We start from the raw sequence: 18401 nt of genomic DNA, 5'->3' as shown, positions 1-18401 counted from the left end.
GTACAATATTTGCACATTATTATCAAGCTCTGTCAAGTTGGTTGTTGATCATTGCTAGACAGCCATTTTCAAGTCACTTTAAGTCAAAACTGTAACTAGGCCACTCAGGAACTTTCAATGTCATCTTGGTAAGATACTCCAATGTATATTTGGCATTGTATTTTAGGTTATTGTCCTGCTGAAAGGTGAGTTCATCTCTCAGTGTCTGGTGGAAAGCAGACTGAACCAGGTTTTGCTCTAGGATTTTGCCTGTGCTTAGCTCTAATACGTTTCTTTTTATAAAAAAACGCTCCCTAGTCCTTGCCGATGACAAGCATACCCATAACATGTTGCAGCCACCACCATGCTTGAAAATATGAAGCGTGGTACTCAGTGATGTGTTGTGTTGGATTTGCCCCAAACATAACGCTTTGTATTCAGGACATAAAGTGAATTTCTTTGCCACATTTTTTGCAGTTTTACTTTAGTGCCTTATTGCAAACAGGATGCATGTTTTGGAATATGTTGTATTCTGTACAGGCTTCCTTCTTTTCACTGTCATTTAAGTTAGTATTGTGGAGTAACTACATTGTTGTTGAGCCATCCTCAGTTTTATCCTATCACAGATATTAAACTCAGTTTTAACTGTTTTAAAGTCACCGTTGGCCTCATGGTAAAATCCCTTAGCGGTTTTCTTCCTCTCCGGCAACTGAGTTAGGAAGGATGCCTGTATCTTTGTAGTGACTGGGTGTATTGATACACCCTCCAAAGTGTAATTAATAACTTCATTCACCATGCTCAAAGGTATATTTAAGCTGTTCTGGACCGGTTCTGACTGACATTTTGGTGTACAAAGCGCTCTGTGAACGTCGCAGGATCCAGTGCCTTGAAGTGCCAGAAAGCCCCATCTGTCTACTTTCCGCTGTCAGCAGAGCTAACTTGAAGTGTCAGGTTTCACACCCCACATTTGCATAGGGAGTGATGTGTCACAATTTCTGGCCCCAAGCTGACAAAAAATCTATTTAATCTGCCTCTGAGCGACGGAGCCCAGCCTGGGAGACGACAATTGTGGTTTCATCTCTCTGTGTTATTCTCAGACGGATTTAGAGCTCTCAACATTAAAAAATACAAAATAATTTTGAAGAAATTAAACACGCCCACTTTCTCTTGGTCACAGAGGGTCACTTCGTGAGTAAACCGAATGGACCTTAAAAAACACTAATCGCTCAGCTCTTCCCTTTGCCAGAGTTTCTAAAATTGTTGTTGTTTAGAAGGAATCCAAGGGCGAATTCAAGTTCTTGCACATACGCACTTCAGAGACGTTCCCTAACGGAAATATGCTAATACAGTACATGCTAGAATGTGCCAATTGAATTTCGCTAGCTCTTGCTTGGCTCTGCCCACCTCCTTGGTTGTTTTGCCCACTGTGTGGTCCCCACTGTAAAAGGCCCATCTGTCCCATCTTGAGTTAGTTAAAAGTCAATTTGTCGATTGAAAGTAATTAAAAAGCGCGAATACAATTACATTTCCCTCTAAATCAGATCCTATTTTGCTATGATTCTAGGCTATTTTGCACAGGCAGCCGGGCAGGGAGGAACTGGCCGGGGTGTCAAGGGAAGACACTCCTGAAGCAGTGGCGCTAAACTAACAACTGTTAATCCTCATTCAAAGTTATACATGTTATTTGCACAGACCTCAACCTTTTCCATCCATTTTCTACGAGCAGCCTTTTCGTGTGTCAGAGAATTTGTTTGACTGGTGGAGACACAACGACCAGGCAAACAACTTTGGCCCCTCATTCAAAGTTCTCCGTGTCACTTGCTGACTCCTGTTAAACTTGTTCCACCCATCTTCCGTGAGCCCCCCGAAGAGACATAATTTGTATGTTAGATTTGCCTTCCTTATGTTTGTGCAGGGGAGCATATTTGCAAAACAAAAATGTAAAATGTAAAGCTCTTCTATTGGTCCATCACGCCTCAAAACAGACCAGCGTCATCAGTCAGAGCATCAGACATAGCAGCAACAGCAGAAGAGACACACTTCACCTCAAATCGGAACCACAACACTGTCATGGAGAAGACCGTTTGCACAGTACTCCTCCTGTCCAATGTGTTGGAGGCATTATTGGAGACGGGATACGGGTGGAATCAACCATACATCTCTGTGTCTGGGAAGCACGTCTATGTTCGTGACCAAAAAACATGGTTAGAAGCTCAGGAGTTCTGCAAAAAATATTACACCGACCTGTCCTCCATCAGCAGTGTGTGGGAACAGCAGCAGCTTCAACGGCGGGGAGATGGGTGGATTAATTATTCCTCCTGGATTGGTCTGTACAGAGAGCCCAACAACCTAACAGGCTGGAGGTGGTCGGGAGGTGGATACGCAACCTACCTTGGGACCTGGGACAAGGATCAACCAAACAACAACCGTGGAAAAGACTATGGTATGATTAAAGGAAATACATGGCATAATGAGTTGGAAGACCTTCTGATACCCTTCTTCTGCTTGAAGCTGATTGTGGTGAGGGAGAGCAAGACGTGGGAGGAGGCTCTGGAGTACTGCAGGGAGCAGCACACCGACCTCACCAGCCTGGTGTCTGAGACGGAGCTGCTTCTGGCCCAGAGGGAGAGCAGGGAGGCCCAGACCACAACAACCCACTTGTGGACGGGCCTGCGCTACCTGGCCAACCGCTGGTTGTGGGTGAACGGGGACCCACTGGAGTACGAGGCCTGGCCCCAGGGTGGACTGCATCAATGCCCCGCCTGGAACCTCCGCTGTGGTGCCATGGCAACAGAGGGAGCATGGGAGGCCCGGGACTGCCAGGAGAGCCTCAACTTTATCTGCTACTGAAGACCAATTCCAAATTGAAAGATAACCTTTACTTCCTATATCCTTGATCAATTTAGCATTCTCTTTATTTCTACATAGTTCATTGTTTTGCATATGGGATTTCTGCTAATACTTGTATAAATACTTTTCCTACTATGTATATTGTTCTTATAATTGTTGAATCACCTAGTTGTGAATAGGCCTATTTCCTAACTTTATAATCCTCTGGAGGGACTACCTGGATTTGTCCAATAAGAACCCCTTGTTTTCATGTTCTGTTGAAACATTGTTTTTTTTGTTGTCCAAAATGGAACCACTTGTTTCATTTCACGCTGAAAAGCGTTTTGCTACAGTGTGCCCCAATGAATACGACCCAGACGATTGCAGGCCATAGAAGGACCGATGACTAGAACCCATAATTTTGTTTATTTATTTTCCCTTTTGTACTTGAACTATTTGCACATCGTTACAACACTGTACTATTTATAGACATAATATGACATTTGAAATGTCTTTAATCTTTTGGACTACATTTTTTATTTGTATTGTTTATTTCACTTTTGTTAATGATCTATTTAATTTGCTTTGGCAATGTTAACATGTGTTTCCCATGCCAATAAAGCCCCTTAAATTGAATTGAAATTAAATTGGTACCCAGGCTAAGGGTATAAATCAACCAACTGGCCTCACTAAAGGTCCTGCTAGATACAAGTTAAACAATAAGCTCAGGTTATTTCCCCTTGTGATTAAACACTGGCTAGAGCAGTGTTCACCAACTCCAATCCTCCAGTAGCCCCAACAGCACACATTTGAGTTGTAGCCCCGGACAAACTCACCTGATTCAACTCCTTGAGGGCTTGATGATTAGTTGATAAGTTGAATCAGGTGTGCTTGTCTGGGTCTACAAAAACAATGTGTTGCTGGGGGTATTGAGGAGTTGTGAACCACTGGGCTAGATAAAATGTAATGATCATTTCCCAAAGGCAGCCATTTAAATTCACAGTAGGGGAGCTCTCACCATAACAAAGTGGATAATCACATTTCAGAACACAGTGTGATAGAGATGATGTATTCACTTTAGCTAGGAGGTACTCTCCTGGGTCATGTTCATTAGGCACGAAACAGAAGAAAACAGACTGAAACAGGAATGGACTAACTATCTATCCAATAAGAAATGCTCATTTTTGGTTTCCGTTTTGCAACGATGTGCCCGAATGAACACAGACTAGCTCTTTCTAACAAAGACTACAACAGAAACAGGGCGGACAGCTTCTGGGTGGAACGAAAACAACTTACTTAACGACATCCATTCCCAGGGCATAAACAAGATAACCAAACCAACAGCCTTTGGTGCTGAGGCTGTTTTTCTAACTAACGTGTGTGGTTGCCTTGGGAAGAATTACTGTTGAAGTTGATACACTGATATGTTATAGGTGGCAGGGGCAGGAGATTGGTGCGCCGGTGTTCGATGATGAAACGATGATGACAAATGTCCCCTTTTTTCCCCTCAGAGGGGGAAAATAAATGTGTGTTGCAAATTGCATTACAATGGCAAATTAAATGTGAGATTGAATTCTCCAGTAGGAGTCTTGTTTGACTGATGTGGGTTTGTGGCAAAACAAAAGAGGTGTCAATGAGGGATATGTAATGGGAAAAAATGCAAATACTCCCCCTTAGTAACTCACATTGGATACTACCATAGAGGCTCATTCAGACTAGCCTAAATTGTTACTAAGCATTATATACAAGTTCATGATTTTTCATCTTGGCCGTATCTGAATCAACTGTATCTGAATTAAAACAACAAATCACATAAAGTAAAGCCCCATCAAACAGTTGGGAGGTCAGGGGGTCATGTCGGGGTCAGATATCAAGCACGCCAACCCAGAGGGTCAACGCCGACGGCCTCATGGCGTCCTCTTCCCAGGGCGGTCAGTCAGTCACGCAGAAAACACACATGCGCACACGCACACACAGCCAGTCACAGAGAAAAACAAACAATTTAACTATGCTAATCCAGGTTATGCTAATCACACAGTAATTAGAATTAAAGAGACCGCCTGCTGTAACATGAGTCATCTCTCTGGGAGGGAAAGACCTTCAAACAATAAAAACGGAACTGCACTGCCGAAGGTTGAGGTAAATAATCAAGGAGATAAACAGAACACGATACATTTCCCCGCTTCCTTTTGCGTCTCCCCAGGTGCACCGGAGCAGAGCTAACCAAAATAGTGGGGCAGTGCGTGTGTGTGCGTGTGTGTGTGCGTGTGCGTGTGTGTGTGTGTGTGTGTGTAAAAACAGTAGAGTTGCAGGACTGTGTGCTTCGTACATGCATATATTTGCTAGTGTGAGTGTGTCTAAATAGCAGATGAGTGTGTTTGTGTGTGTGTATGTTGACATGTCACTGTGTGTGTGTGTGTGTGTTGACATGTCACTGTGTGTGTGTGTGTGTGTGTTGACATGTCACTGTGTGTGTTTACATGTCACTGTGTGTGTGTGTGTGTGTGTGTGTGTTTGCTTGTGTATGTGTGTGTGTTTGCTTGTGTGTGTGTGTGTGTGTGTGTGTGCTTGTGTGTGTGTGTGTGTGTGTGTGTGTGTGTGTGTGTGTGTGTGTGTGTGTTTGTGTGTGTCTGTGTGTGTGTGTTTGCTTGTGTGTATGTGTGTGTGTGTGTGTGTGTGTGTTTGCTTGTGTCTGTGTGTGTGTGTGTGTGTTTGCTTGTGTGTGTGTGTGTGTGTGTGTGTGTGTTTGCTTGTGTGTGTGTGTGTGTGTTTGCTTGTGTGTGTGTGTGTGTGTGTGTGTGTGTGTGTGTTTGCTTGTGTGTGTGTGTTTGCTTGTGTGTGTTTGCTTGTGTGTGTGTGTGTGTGTGTCTAAATTGGAGCTCACTCCCTGAAGCCACTGATACAGCTTAACCTTCAAAACTACAAAAGCTAATGTATTGCATAAACTGACCCAGGAGAGTCAGACCCAGATTGCCTCATGCCAGACAATAGAAGGGCACAGTGGTACAGACTGGTATGCCAATGAGGATGCAGCACAGTGGGGGATGAATGGAGGAGCTTGGTTCAAAAGTTACTGATTCCGGATCATATTACAGTATAGCAAAGGAAAGCAAATGCACTAACAACGTTTGGTGAACAGTGTACGTATGTAGGTGGGAACACAAACAGGCTTAAAAGACTATGGCTCTACACAGCACAAGGCCCAGTGAAGTCATTCTTTTTGTCCCATTGAGACCAAGGCATCTTTCACAAGGGAGCCCTACATATACACAAGTCATACTATTTACACAATGTATACTATTTACAACATAACACAAACATACATAATCTACAAGCCATTCAAGTAAAACAATCACATCCCTCAGCAAAGAGGTCTATAATCAACAAGTTGAACTGCCTCAGAGACACCAGAACGTCAAGTTGCAGGGAGTCCTGTAGATTGTTCCATACATGACCGTTCCAAAAACTAAAAGCAGATTTATCTAAGTCAGTGGAGACGGAAGGGATCTCTAGAGTTAGCCAATCATGAGACCGGGTCTGGTAGCTCGTACGTCTGTAGGTTAACCAGGAAGTTTCTGATACAGAATGCAGGGATGTGTACTGAACCTGTCGCCCGTCATAACGGCTTATAGAACGACATCAGCCTCTTTAGAGTGGATCTTTCAGTGTGGGGATGTCAGGGGCTGGCTGGAGGCGTGTTTGTGGTCGGGGTTATGACTGACTGACTCGCATGCACACACGCACGCACGCACACACACACACACACAGCAGCGTTGGGCGCAGGGCCAGGCCTCCTTAAGCAGCACTGATGAGAATTATTAGGCCTGATCAAAGCAGGAGATTACAGCCTGTGTCTGAGAGAGCAAGAGAGAGAGGAATAAGAGGGAGAGAGAGAGAGAGAGAGAGAAGAGAATGTGAGAGAGAGAGCGAGAGAGGGAAGAGAGAGGGAAGAGAGAGAGAGAGAGTGAGAAGAGAATGTGAGAGAGAGCGAGAGAGGGAAGAGAGAGGGAGAGTTAGAGAGGGGGAGAAGAGAGAGAGAGAGGGAGAGTTAGAGAGAGGGAGAAAAGAGAGAGAGAGGGAGAGTTAGAGAGAGGGAGAAAAGAGGGAGAAGAGAGGGAGAGAGAGGGTGAGAGAGGGAGAGTTAGAGAGAGGGAGAAGAGAGAGAGAGAGGGAGAGGGAAGAGAGAAGGAGAGGAGTTGAGGGAGAGAGAAAGTAATAAAGTGATTGGGTCCATCTCAATAGTCTGTTGTTGGCTCTTCTCCTTGTCTCCTTTCCTGCACTGACATTGAACAATGGCAACGGCCCATAGAGTGAGAACCATGTAATAATAGTGACGGATGTCACAGACTTCCTTAGATCCGTAGAATCCCTGACAATCCTCTGTCCTCCTCCATCCTCCAGTAGACAAAATGAACTCCTCATGCCGTCAAACACGTTCAGGATGACCTAAAGCTATTCCACCATAGCATGCAAATGACTCCATTACTTTGATGCACCCAGTTCATATGAAGAAGCACAGGAGGTGATTGTAGCACTAAATCCAACTGTAGCACTGCAATGAGACGGAACATGTTGGAAAGCACTGGACCAGAGGCCCCTCATTCCCGCTCTCCACATCCTGAGGTAATGTTCAATGCGATGTCCCAAATGGCACCCTATTCCCTTTTAAGTGCACTACTTTTGACCAGGGCCCATAGGATTCTGGTCAAAAGTAGTGCACTATGTGGGGAATAGTGTGTCATTTGAGATGCAATGAATGCTAATATATTCAGTCCCGGAGAAGCTTTGATAAATTGACTTCATTTTTAATGAACATGTTAGTTGGCGGCAGAGTGAAATATACTGTATGTGTTTAAGTACATGTCATGAATATATGAAGCCCTTCCCCCCTAGCTTACTGCTCGTGATTAATTACAACCGTGAGGGATTGTGGGTAATTACCTTAGAAAATATTCATTTGCAAGTCTCCACTCACATGGTGTTCGTTATATACTTAGAACATTAAAAAGGCAATATATGCTAACTACGCTACTGTAGGAGAATGAGGAGGATGTGATGGCTGTGGTGGTATTTAGTCAGCTAATCGTATTGAACTGTAAATGCTAGCAAGTACTGTACATGACGTAGTATTCTGCTCCTACTACAAGTTGCAGTATGAGACAGGAGCTTTGAGGTGCACACACACACACACACACACACACACACACACACACACACACACACACACACACACACACACACACACACACACACACACACACACACACACATAGTGTCGCCCGTTGTCTTGTGTGTCTCAGAGAACAACTAAACTGTAGGAGTAACTCTCAGAGGAACCAGTCTCTCTGGGATACTGTGGGAGTGTAGTGTACCCTTTTCACTGTTGCACACGCACAGTACACACCACTGCGGTTTTACCCCTTTTATCTCAAAATAATGATCCATCCTCTCCCGCTGCTCTCATTGTCTAGTCTGGGGTGAAGAAACAGAGACAAGACAATGCTATTTTCCACCATATAAAAGATAACATTGACTCAACCCATCTCCAAAGGCCTCCTAACCGCATAACACATAGTGACTCATTTGGGAAGTCTTACATGATCTTTCCATTAGCCAAACAGCGAAACCACCACCTCTTGTGTTGAAAATAGAATAGAATGGAAGCATACCTTCCTAGGCAATGTCCTGGGTTAATACTATTACCCATGAAGCATGAGGAATGACCGCTACACTTTCCTTTTAAAGAAGGCTTAAATGGTTGTTGTTCAGCCACCAGCTGCTTTGATGGAAGCCCCATGGAGTGTGTGTGTCAGAATTCCCCCTCTCCTATAGGGAGCAGTCAAGACATCACATTCCCCCATTGGACACTGCTACACAGCCCAAGATACTGTCTGGAGCCTTGGGGCCAAGTCATTATTTTCTTTGCAGAGTTTGTATCCAATTTGGAAAAAACACACACACACACACACACACACACACACACACACACACACACACACACACACACACACACACACACACACACACACACACACACACACACACACACACACACACACACACACACACACACACACACACACACACACACACACACACCTCTCTCTCTTTAAGACACACAGTCTCTTAGATTTTGTTTCTCACACACGCCTGTACACTCCCCCCACACACACAGCTCCCCCTCCATATACACACACACCCAGCATCCATTCCCCTTGATGTCCAGCTCTGATAGCCAGAGAACAGAGGTCCTGTTAATCACATGATGAAGAGGGCTTGCAGGCCTCCAGAGGGATGGAGGGGTAATGGAGGGGATATAAGGAGGGATGGCAGGATTGGGCCAAGGGGGAAAGTAATGAAGCCGGCTAAAATCAGCCGCCCTCTCCATCATGTCACCTCCATGACCTTGGCTAGATCAGACAGGTCACCTCGCTGGGTACTGAGAGCGGAGGAGGGAGGGAGGGAGATGAGGGGAGAGAGGGAAGAGAGATGGAGAGAAAGATGGGATAGAGGCTAATGAAAAAGGTTAGAGAGAAAGAGAGAGGGTACATTGAGAGAGAGGTTAAGAAAACGAGAGAGAAAGAGGGAAGGCTGTCTAATCATGGTACCTTACACGAAGAGAGAGAGAGCGACAGAGAGAGAGAGAGAGAGAGATGTCTGTCTAATCATGGAGCCTTACAGCAGGAGGCAGGTCCTGCCAGCCTTGGAATTGGGATTAAACAAGCAGCCTATGCCAGCCAATGATCATTCTCTTCAGCTTGTTCTCTCACTACCGGCCTCACCAGACTGAGAGTCAATCTTCTGAACCCATCTCTCTCTCAACACTTTTTTTTGCTGGTTTAGATACCCCTTAAAACTTCTTTGGGATAGGGGGGTGCTGTTTTCACTTTGTAAAGAATCGTTCCCAAAATAAACTGCCTCGTACTCAATTCTTGCTCGTACAATATGCATATTATTATTACTATTGGATAGAAAACACTCAAGTTTCTAAAACCGTTTGAATTATATCTGTGAGTAAAACAGAACTCATTTTGCAGAAAACTTCCTGTAAGGAAGTGAAAAATCTGAAATCGAGGCTCTGTTCCAGGGCCTTCCTATTCATTTGCTTCAAATCTATGGATATACATGCACTTCAAACGCCTTCCACTAGATGTCAACAGGCTGTGAGAGGTGAAATGGGGTGTATAGCTTGATCTGAGGTCAAAAGAGAGCTCTTGGAATGACATGACCCCAATTTCCTTTGTTCAGCAAGGCGCGGGAAGGAACTCTGGATTGCCTTCTGAAAAGCTTTCGTTATAGACGGCTAATATCTCCGGCTTTGATTTTATTTGATAAATGTGATAATATCATCGTAAAGTATGTTTTTTCAATATAGTTTTATCAGATTATTGAAAGTTTATCGGGAGTTTTGGCGTGAAGTACTTGTTGTCATTCAACGACAGACACCTGGTTTTCATGCATCAACAAAAAAATCACTTGAGAAATACGGCACCAAACATCTTAGTTAGATAAAATTGCGCGAGTAAGACCTCCTCGGCAAAAACGTCAAAATTAATAACAGATTTCTTGATTTATCTTATATTGATTCGGACAATTTTGAGGAAGTGTTACTGTACGTTCCTGCTACGGCATCTGAAGAGGGACAAACAGTAAAATTGAGGCTTTTTCCAAGTTTTTCAAGCAAATATCTTTTTAAGGCCATAGACGTTTGCTTCTCCAAACTGAGTTCTGCTAGTAGCAAATCAAACCTAGTATGCGGACGCCTTTAGCCAAGTATTGGTGTGTGTGTGTGTTTGTCCAACAGTTAAATGACTATAAACGATGACTCCAGCATTCCACCACATCTGTTCTGAATACACAAACCCTGCACTCCACTACCTCAGCGACCAAATCTCTTGGGCCAGTGTGTGTGTGTGTGTGTGTGTGTGTGTGTGTGTGTGTGTGTGTGTGTGTGTGTGTGTGTGTGTGTGTGTGTGTGTGTGTGTGTGTGTGTGTGTGTGTGTGTGTGTTATGCTGATGAATGAGGACCCAACAGCGACGTAATAGTAACAGAGTCTTTATTCCAGTATCAAACAAACAATGATTCTCCTGGATATATCAAAGGTAAATCCAAAACAGGAAACTGAAATCCTCTCGTCAGTAGAGAGGAACGACAGGAGACGCGACCACAGACTGCAGGTCGCTTCAGGAAGGCACAGGCCGTAGCTGACATAGACACCTGCTCACACGCAGCATCTGAAGAAGGCAAAAACACGACAGGGCGGAACAAGGACACAGGAACAGCAAACATCAAACAAGAATCCGACCAGGCAGAAGCGGAAAACAGAGGGAGAAATAGGGACTCTAATCAGAGGGCAAAATAGGGGACAGGTGTGAAAGAGTAAATGAGGTCGTTAGGAGAATGAGAAACAGCTGGGAGCAGGAACGGAACGATAGAGAGAGAGAGCGGGAGAGGGAGAGAGGGAGGAGGAGAGAGAGAGAGAGAAAGAGGGAAAGAACCTAATAAGACCAGCAGAGGGAAGCACAGGGACAAGACATGAAGATCAAAGACAAAACATGACAGTGTGTGTGTGTGTGTGTGTGTGTGTGTGTGTGTGTGTGTGTGTGTGTGTGTGTGTGTGTGTGTGTGTGTGTGTGTGTGTGTGTGTGTGTGTGAATATGCCATCTTTTGGGCCAATTGGTACCTCAGCAGATATATAGCTTAGCAATTTAACTGTTAGTTATTTTGTGTCCCTGTCTACCTCTGTGAAGGAGTATTGGGCTGTTAAAGGAGCGAGTTGAATTTCCTGTAAGTAATAGTGCTGTTATGGGCAGTGGCTAGCACTGGCTATGTGTGTGTGTGTCTGTGTGTGTGGAGCATGTCTGAGTCAATACGCGTCCGCATCAGTGTGTGTGTGTGTGTGTTTGTGTGTGCGTCAGCGTGTGTGTCTGAGCGGTCAAGCTCTTGTACAGATTGGCTGTAGTATAGTGGTTATTAAAGCTAAAGTGAATTGCGGTGGAAAGGCAGAGCGGTGTGCTGGGAGTATTTACGGTGGTGGAGGGGTCACGCGGGAACGTTCATTTGAAACATAGGGGCATGTTTCATGGGGTATAAAGACTCATTTAATGGCTTTGTTCTCTGAGAGGTGACCTCAAGATGGTGTGTTTGTCTTCCTCGCAACAGCTGCCTAGACACAGTGCAAACACAGAAATTGGGGAAATAACTAATGAATGATAGTAGTCGGTTACTATATATACACACACACACACACATATATACAGTCGTGGCCAAAAGTTTTGAGAAAGATGCAACTTAACATTTTCACAAAGTCCTGCTGCCTCAGTTTGTATGATGGCAATTTGCATATACTCCAGAATGTTATGAAGAGTGATCAGATGAATTGCAATTAATTTCAAAGCCCCTCTTTGCAATGCAAATGAACTGAATCCCCCCAAAAAAATTCCACTGCATTTCAGCCCTGCCACAAAAGGACCAGCTGACATCATGTCAATGATTCTCTCGTTAACACAGGTGTGAGTGTTGACGAGGACAAGGCTGGAGATCACTCTGTCATGCTGATTGAGTTCGAATAACAGACTGGAAGCTTCAAAAGGAGGGTGGTGCTTGGAATCATTGTTCTTCCTCTGTCAAACATGGTTACCTGCAAGGAAACACGTGCCGTCATCATTGCTTTGAACAAAAAGGGCTTCACAGGCAAGGATATTGCTGCCAGTAAGATTGCTGCCAGCCATTTATCGGATCATCAAGAACTTCAAGGAGAGCGGTTCAATTGTTGTGAAGAAGGCTTCAGGGCGCCCAAGAAAGTCCAGCAAGCGCAAGGACCGTCTCCTAAAGTTGATCCAGCTGCTGGATCGGGTCACCACCAGTACAGAGCTTGCTCAGGAATGGCAGCAGGCGGGTGTGAGTGCATCTGCATGCACAGTGAGGTGAAGACTTTTGGAGGATGGCCTGGTGTCAAGAAGGGCAGCAAAGAAGCAACTTCTCTCCAGGAAAAACATCAGGGACAGACTGATATTCTACAAAAGGGATTGGACTGCTGAGGACTGGGGTAAAGTCATTTTCTCTGATGAATCCCCTTTTCGATTGTTTGGGGCATCCGGAAAAAAGCTTGTCCGGAGAAGACAAGGTGAGCGCTACCATCAGTCCTGTGTCATGCCAACAGTAAAGCATCCTGAGACCATTCATATGTGGGGTTGCTTCTCAGCCAAGGGAGTGGGCTCACTCACAATTTTGCCTAAGAACACAGCCATGAATAAAGAATGGTACCAACACATCCTCCAAGAGCAAGTTCTCCCAACCATCCAGGAACAGTTTGGTGACGAACAATGCCTTTTCCAGCATGATGGAGCACCTTGCCATAAGGCAAAAGAGTTAACTAAATGAGCCGGGGAACAAAACATCGATATTTTGGGTCCATGTCCAGGAAACTCCCCAGACCTTAATCCCATTGAGAACTTGTGGTCAATCCTCAAGAGGCGGGTGGACAAACAGAAACCCACAAATTCTGACAAACTCCAAGCATTGATTATGCAAGAATGGGCTGCCATCAGTCAGGATGTGGCCCAGAAGTTAATTGAAAGCATGCCAGGGCGGTTTGCAGAGGTCTTGAAAAAGAAGGGTCAACACTGCAAATATTGACTCTTTGCATCAACTTCACGTAATTGTCAATAAAAGCCTTTGACACTTATGAAATGCTTGTAATTATACTTCAGTATTCCATAGTAACATCTGACAAAAATATCTAAAGACACTGAAGCAGCAAACTTTGTGAAAATTAATATTTGTGTCATTCTCAAAACTTTTGGCCACGACTGTACACACACACACATATATATATATATATCAATATATATATATCACACACACACACACACACACACACACACACACACACACACACACACACACACACACACACACACACACACACACACACACACACACACACACACACACACACACACACACACACACACACACACACACACACACACAGAGTTCAGCATAGGTAGGCCAGGAGGACATCACAACCCAATCTCTCTGTTTCTGTTCAGTTATCCTCATTACTGTTGGGACAGACATTATGTCTCAGATGTATCATGTGAAATACCCATTAACATGATGTACAGTTGAAGTCGGAAGTTTACATACACCTTCCTTTTGATTTTCCCATGCTTCTAAAGCCATGACATAATTTCCTGTCATTTTCCAAGCTGTTTAAAGGCACAGTCAACTTAGTGTATGTAAACTTCTGACCCACTGGAATTGTGATACAGTGAATTATAAGTGAAATAATCTGTCTGTAAACAATTGTTGGAAGAATTACTTGTGTCATGCACAAAGTAGATGTCCTAACCGACTTGCCAAAACTATAGTTTGTTAACAAGACATTTGCGGAGTGGTTGAAAAACGAGTTTTAATGACGCCAACCTAAGTGCATGTAAACCTCCGACTTTAACTGTGTGTTCATTGGTCTTGGTGAGATTAAGGAGAAAATCATAGAGCTCATACTAGTTCTATTAACGACATTCTGTGGATAAAAGTAGCAAACAAGTTATTGATGAAAGAAAGAATCTACATTTGTCAGGTCAAATAGGATGTCTGCACGAAATGAATCGACTCATATCTAATATAAAGTACAGTAGGCCTGTAAGCACTTCAAAGTAATCAACATTATTAAACTCAATTATTAACTTGATGCGGAGGAAATTCAATTAAGTGCAATATTATATAAGTAGTCGTCATGCATTACACATGAAGAGAAAATGACTTAATGAAAAATACAGTGGATTTCATTACATACAGCGGATTTCATTACATATTCTCTTCTTCAAGTTGGTTCAGGTGCAAGAACAGTGATTCTGCATTGGTCACACAAGTTAATCAGGACCAAGAGCCCTGCGGATTTGATTCAGAAGGAATAGGCCAGGTAGTGTTCAGTAGAGACAGAACTGAAAAAAACACTTTGAAACGGAGCAAAACCGGGATGTCTGAACTTGTCCAATAAAAATAGCTTGTTTTTGTTGTTCAAATTGTTTTGCTATGTTGTGCCCTTTATGAACACGAGCCATGTTTAAGCCATGGCAAAACCCCATTCTAACCTCACTGACATGCGGACAACGACCCATATCTGACCCAGAAAAGGAGAGTATACCACACTAAGAATGCTCCAGTGAATGACTAAATATCCCTCACACAGATAAAGGCCCACTTTGCATTGTGAGATGCAGACATCCTCTCTAGAGAAACTGTACAGTCCATTGTTTGGCAGACTATCCATGGACAAGGACAGCTGGCTTTTCCCCTTTTATCGATCTGCCCCAGGGCAAGTAGCTTAACCCATTATAGCACCATGGGCTCTGCTCTACGGGTCTACTGCTTCAGCCTCTCATGAGAGTGTTTTTGTGTTGTCCGGGTGGTTGGTAAAAATAAGCAGCAAAAACAACATTTGTTTCACAATTAAGAGCAAAATACTATTAAGAAAAGGCCCAAATACTAATATGTGTGCATTTATAAACAAGAAGAGACACAGAAAGTGATTAAAAGTGTCTCGGTGGCGAGGGTAATTAAAACAACAAATCAGAGTCCCTCCCGTGTGGGAAGACTTGGCCTTCCGCTAAACCAGGCCCAACTGTCTTCATTTCCCTCCAAGGAATAATTTACACAGGAAGCGGTGGCAGTGTTGGTACAGTGTGTGTGTGTGTGTGTGTGTGTGTGTGTGTGTGTGTGTGTGTGTGTGTGTGTGTGTGTGTGTGTGTGTGTGTGTGTGTGTGTGTGTGTGTGTGTGTGTGTGTGTGTGTGTAAGTCAATAATGACTTCTATGGTAATCAGATGAGGTAGAGGGAAAATCTCTCAAATGTGCACGTTTTTTGGGGGGTGGCCACGGCTGTGATGACAATGATGTATGCTTTACAGTAGTATCTCTGTCACTTCCTGAAACTACGTCTCTATGGGAGTCACCCAGGGGTTGCTGGGGTAGGCCTGGAGTAATGAAACTCACAATGGACCCAGACAACAAGTAACTCGCCCTCCAACTTAAAGCTACAATCTGGGATTTGTTTTTCAGCATAATGGCAGTCCCAACACTTGTATATATCAATCATTTAATTGGCCATTGAACAGATACCCAGATCGCACCTTTAATCAACTCACCAATGTACTCAAAGTTAGAATGTAATCACACTACGATGGAGCCAATGGGGAAGCACTGTGGCGTTATGTGTTGGAACACAGCACACCGGCACTATGGTTGGCAACGAGGACAAAAACGTAGAGAGATTGTTCTGCTCTGGAGAAAAGAAAGGGTCACGACTTATGCAAGGTCTGTGCTTTTGTGTGTTGTTTGGATTTGCTTGTACTATGATGGATGACGTGTTTTACAAATTAGCATTTTAATGATACCAGGGTGCTGTCAAACAACGTCTGAGGAAGTAAAGAGCCTCTAACTTTTGGTAATGTACATTAAAACTATGTTACGCAAGAGTTATTCAAGAGGTCTGAAGTAACTTGATACGTTTTTTTCCCCCCTGTGACAGTCACAAATAGTGTCATTTCTCTCTTAAATAAACTGAATGCTACCGTACATGTTGGTTAAAGACTACGTTAATAAGACAATAAGTCGTATTAAATGTGATCAGGAAAGATCTGTGCCCCCGTAATAGTCTATAACTAGGAACATGACTAGAGCCCTGAGTTTTATTTGTCACGTGGTTAGGAAAAACTCTGGGCTCTGACTAATAAGACATATTACACAACCACACAGTCTGTCAACAGTATTACCACTTTTTTACCATTCCTCAGCAGTTTTCACCTGTTTAGCACTAGGAACAGTCCTCTGGGGCTGCTGCTCTCCCCTCTAACAACCCCAGAACTGAGGTATGGGCTGATCCCAGAACAGCTTTCATCAGCTCCAGCTTCCAATGTAACTACAGTCTACTGTGACCCATTAGGAGGGCAAGGGAAAGGAGAAGCGTTTATCCGGCTCTGTATAAATATTTCACTCTACCCGCCCCGTGTGTGAGAAACCACAATCACTGAGGAGACAGAAAGAAAAGAGAGAGAAAAAACATGTTTTATCCGCTACTTGCTAACCTGGAGCCCTGTCTCTCCATGCGCTGCCTTCCAGGCCCCATAAAACCAAAGGATGAGTCCCAAATGAGTCTACTTTTGGCCAAAAGTAGTGCACTATACAGGGAATAGGATGTCATTTGGGACGCAGGCAAACCACCTCTCAACCAGATATAATAAAGGAGGACCATCCTGCTCTTCCTCCCTGAAGGAACCTGAACCTCCACTTCTAGAGAGCCTAATTGGGGGTCTGTGAACCAGTATGTAGAAGCTGTTACTGGTCCTGTGTGCCGCAGCCTTACCACCCTGTAGCCTGGGCTCGTCTGTTCCAATTACCTACCCTGAGTGCTGGTAGATGCATCCCAATTGGCACCCTATTCCCTATATAGTGCACTACTTTTGACCAGGGCCAATAGGGCTCTGGCCAAAAGTAGTGCACTATATGGAATAGGGTGCCATTTGGGATGCATCCCTAGACTCCTCTCCTGCCCATTCACCACCAAGAGGGGGGCTGTGATTGGAAGTGTACCCTAAATACATTTCACCTAATCAGCAGCTTGCATAAGTGAGAGCCTGTTTTATGAGTTCATTGCGATCTGTCACTGAGGGCCTTGTTTTTCTAGCCCTGGCAGTCACTCTGAATGCAGATTGAGGGAATCACAGAGGTGGCAGGTACTGTAGTCTAGTGGTTAGATTATTGGGCCAGTAACCGAAAGGTCGATAGAATCCCGGAGCCGACAAGGTGAACAATCTGTCGATGTGCCCTTGAGCAAGGTACTTAACCCTAATTGCTCCAGGGTCTCTGTTGGTAATGGCTGCCCTTGGCCGTGACACCGCTCTCCGAGGGTGTCTCAGGGAGAACGCGATATGCAAAAAAAGCAAAACGTAAAAACGTTTTTTCATCTAAATGCATTTCTTTGTTGCAGAAATGTGCCGTAATAACAAACGTATATACTTATATTATAAACACCCACCAAATGAAGGTTATTTTGCCCGTGGTTTACACTCTGGAGTTCTCCTGTAATGGAGAGTTGCTAGCTGGATGTGGGTCAGTCCAACCCCCTTCCACCCCCGTCTCCCCCCGTCGCTCTGTGTGAGATGGACTGCTTCATCACTGTCACACGGCGGCCAGATTGGGTGTCAAGGCGCTAATAAAGAACAAGGAATACATTTCGCCGAGCTGATAAATACGCCATGTGAGAGTGTGTGTGTGAGAGCGTGTGTGTGTGTGTCTGGAGATTGGACCAGGCTACCACAGCCCTCCTCAATGCAAAAGGAAACAGCAGTTGGAAGCTCAAGCAACATACACCACAGTAGTAGCTATACAGTAGATACAAACAAGAGTTGCTATCATTTTGACATAATCCCCTCACAGTTTCTTTCCTGAGAGCTGCCATCTTCTCCATTGGGATCATGAGCAGTTTGCACAACCACCCCCAGCCACCCACAATAACGACTGTGGTATGTGGTTTAAAATGATATAGGTTACAGCCTAGTTACATAAATCAACCAATATTAGCCTTCT

The 18401-nt window shown here is 44.2% G+C and overlaps 1 protein-coding gene across 1 annotated transcript; it reads left to right on the top strand.

Moving 5' to 3' along the window:
- The first annotated feature begins 2049 nt into the window (after positions 1-2049).
- On the top strand, positions 2050-3161 carry LOC139541225 (C-type mannose receptor 2-like). The gene has a single exon (XM_071345637.1). It carries the CDS (start codon positions 2050-2052, stop codon positions 2827-2829), a length of 780 nt encoding a protein of 259 aa, XP_071201738.1. The 3' UTR covers positions 2830-3161.
- The last annotated feature ends 15240 nt before the right edge of the window (positions 3162-18401 follow it).

The sequence above is a fragment of the Salvelinus alpinus genome, chromosome 2 (genome assembly GCF_045679555.1).
Source record: "Salvelinus alpinus chromosome 2, SLU_Salpinus.1, whole genome shotgun sequence".
NCBI classification, from domain to species: domain Eukaryota; kingdom Metazoa; phylum Chordata; class Actinopteri; order Salmoniformes; family Salmonidae; genus Salvelinus; species Salvelinus alpinus.
This window is presented reverse-complemented; position numbering and strand designations above follow the sequence as displayed.

What these genes read in the sequence shown, in the direction of transcription:
- LOC139541225 (XM_071345637.1), top strand. Translation starts at nt 2,050, where the DNA reads ATGGAGAAGACCGTTTGCACAGTACTCCTCCTGTCCAATGTGTTGGAG.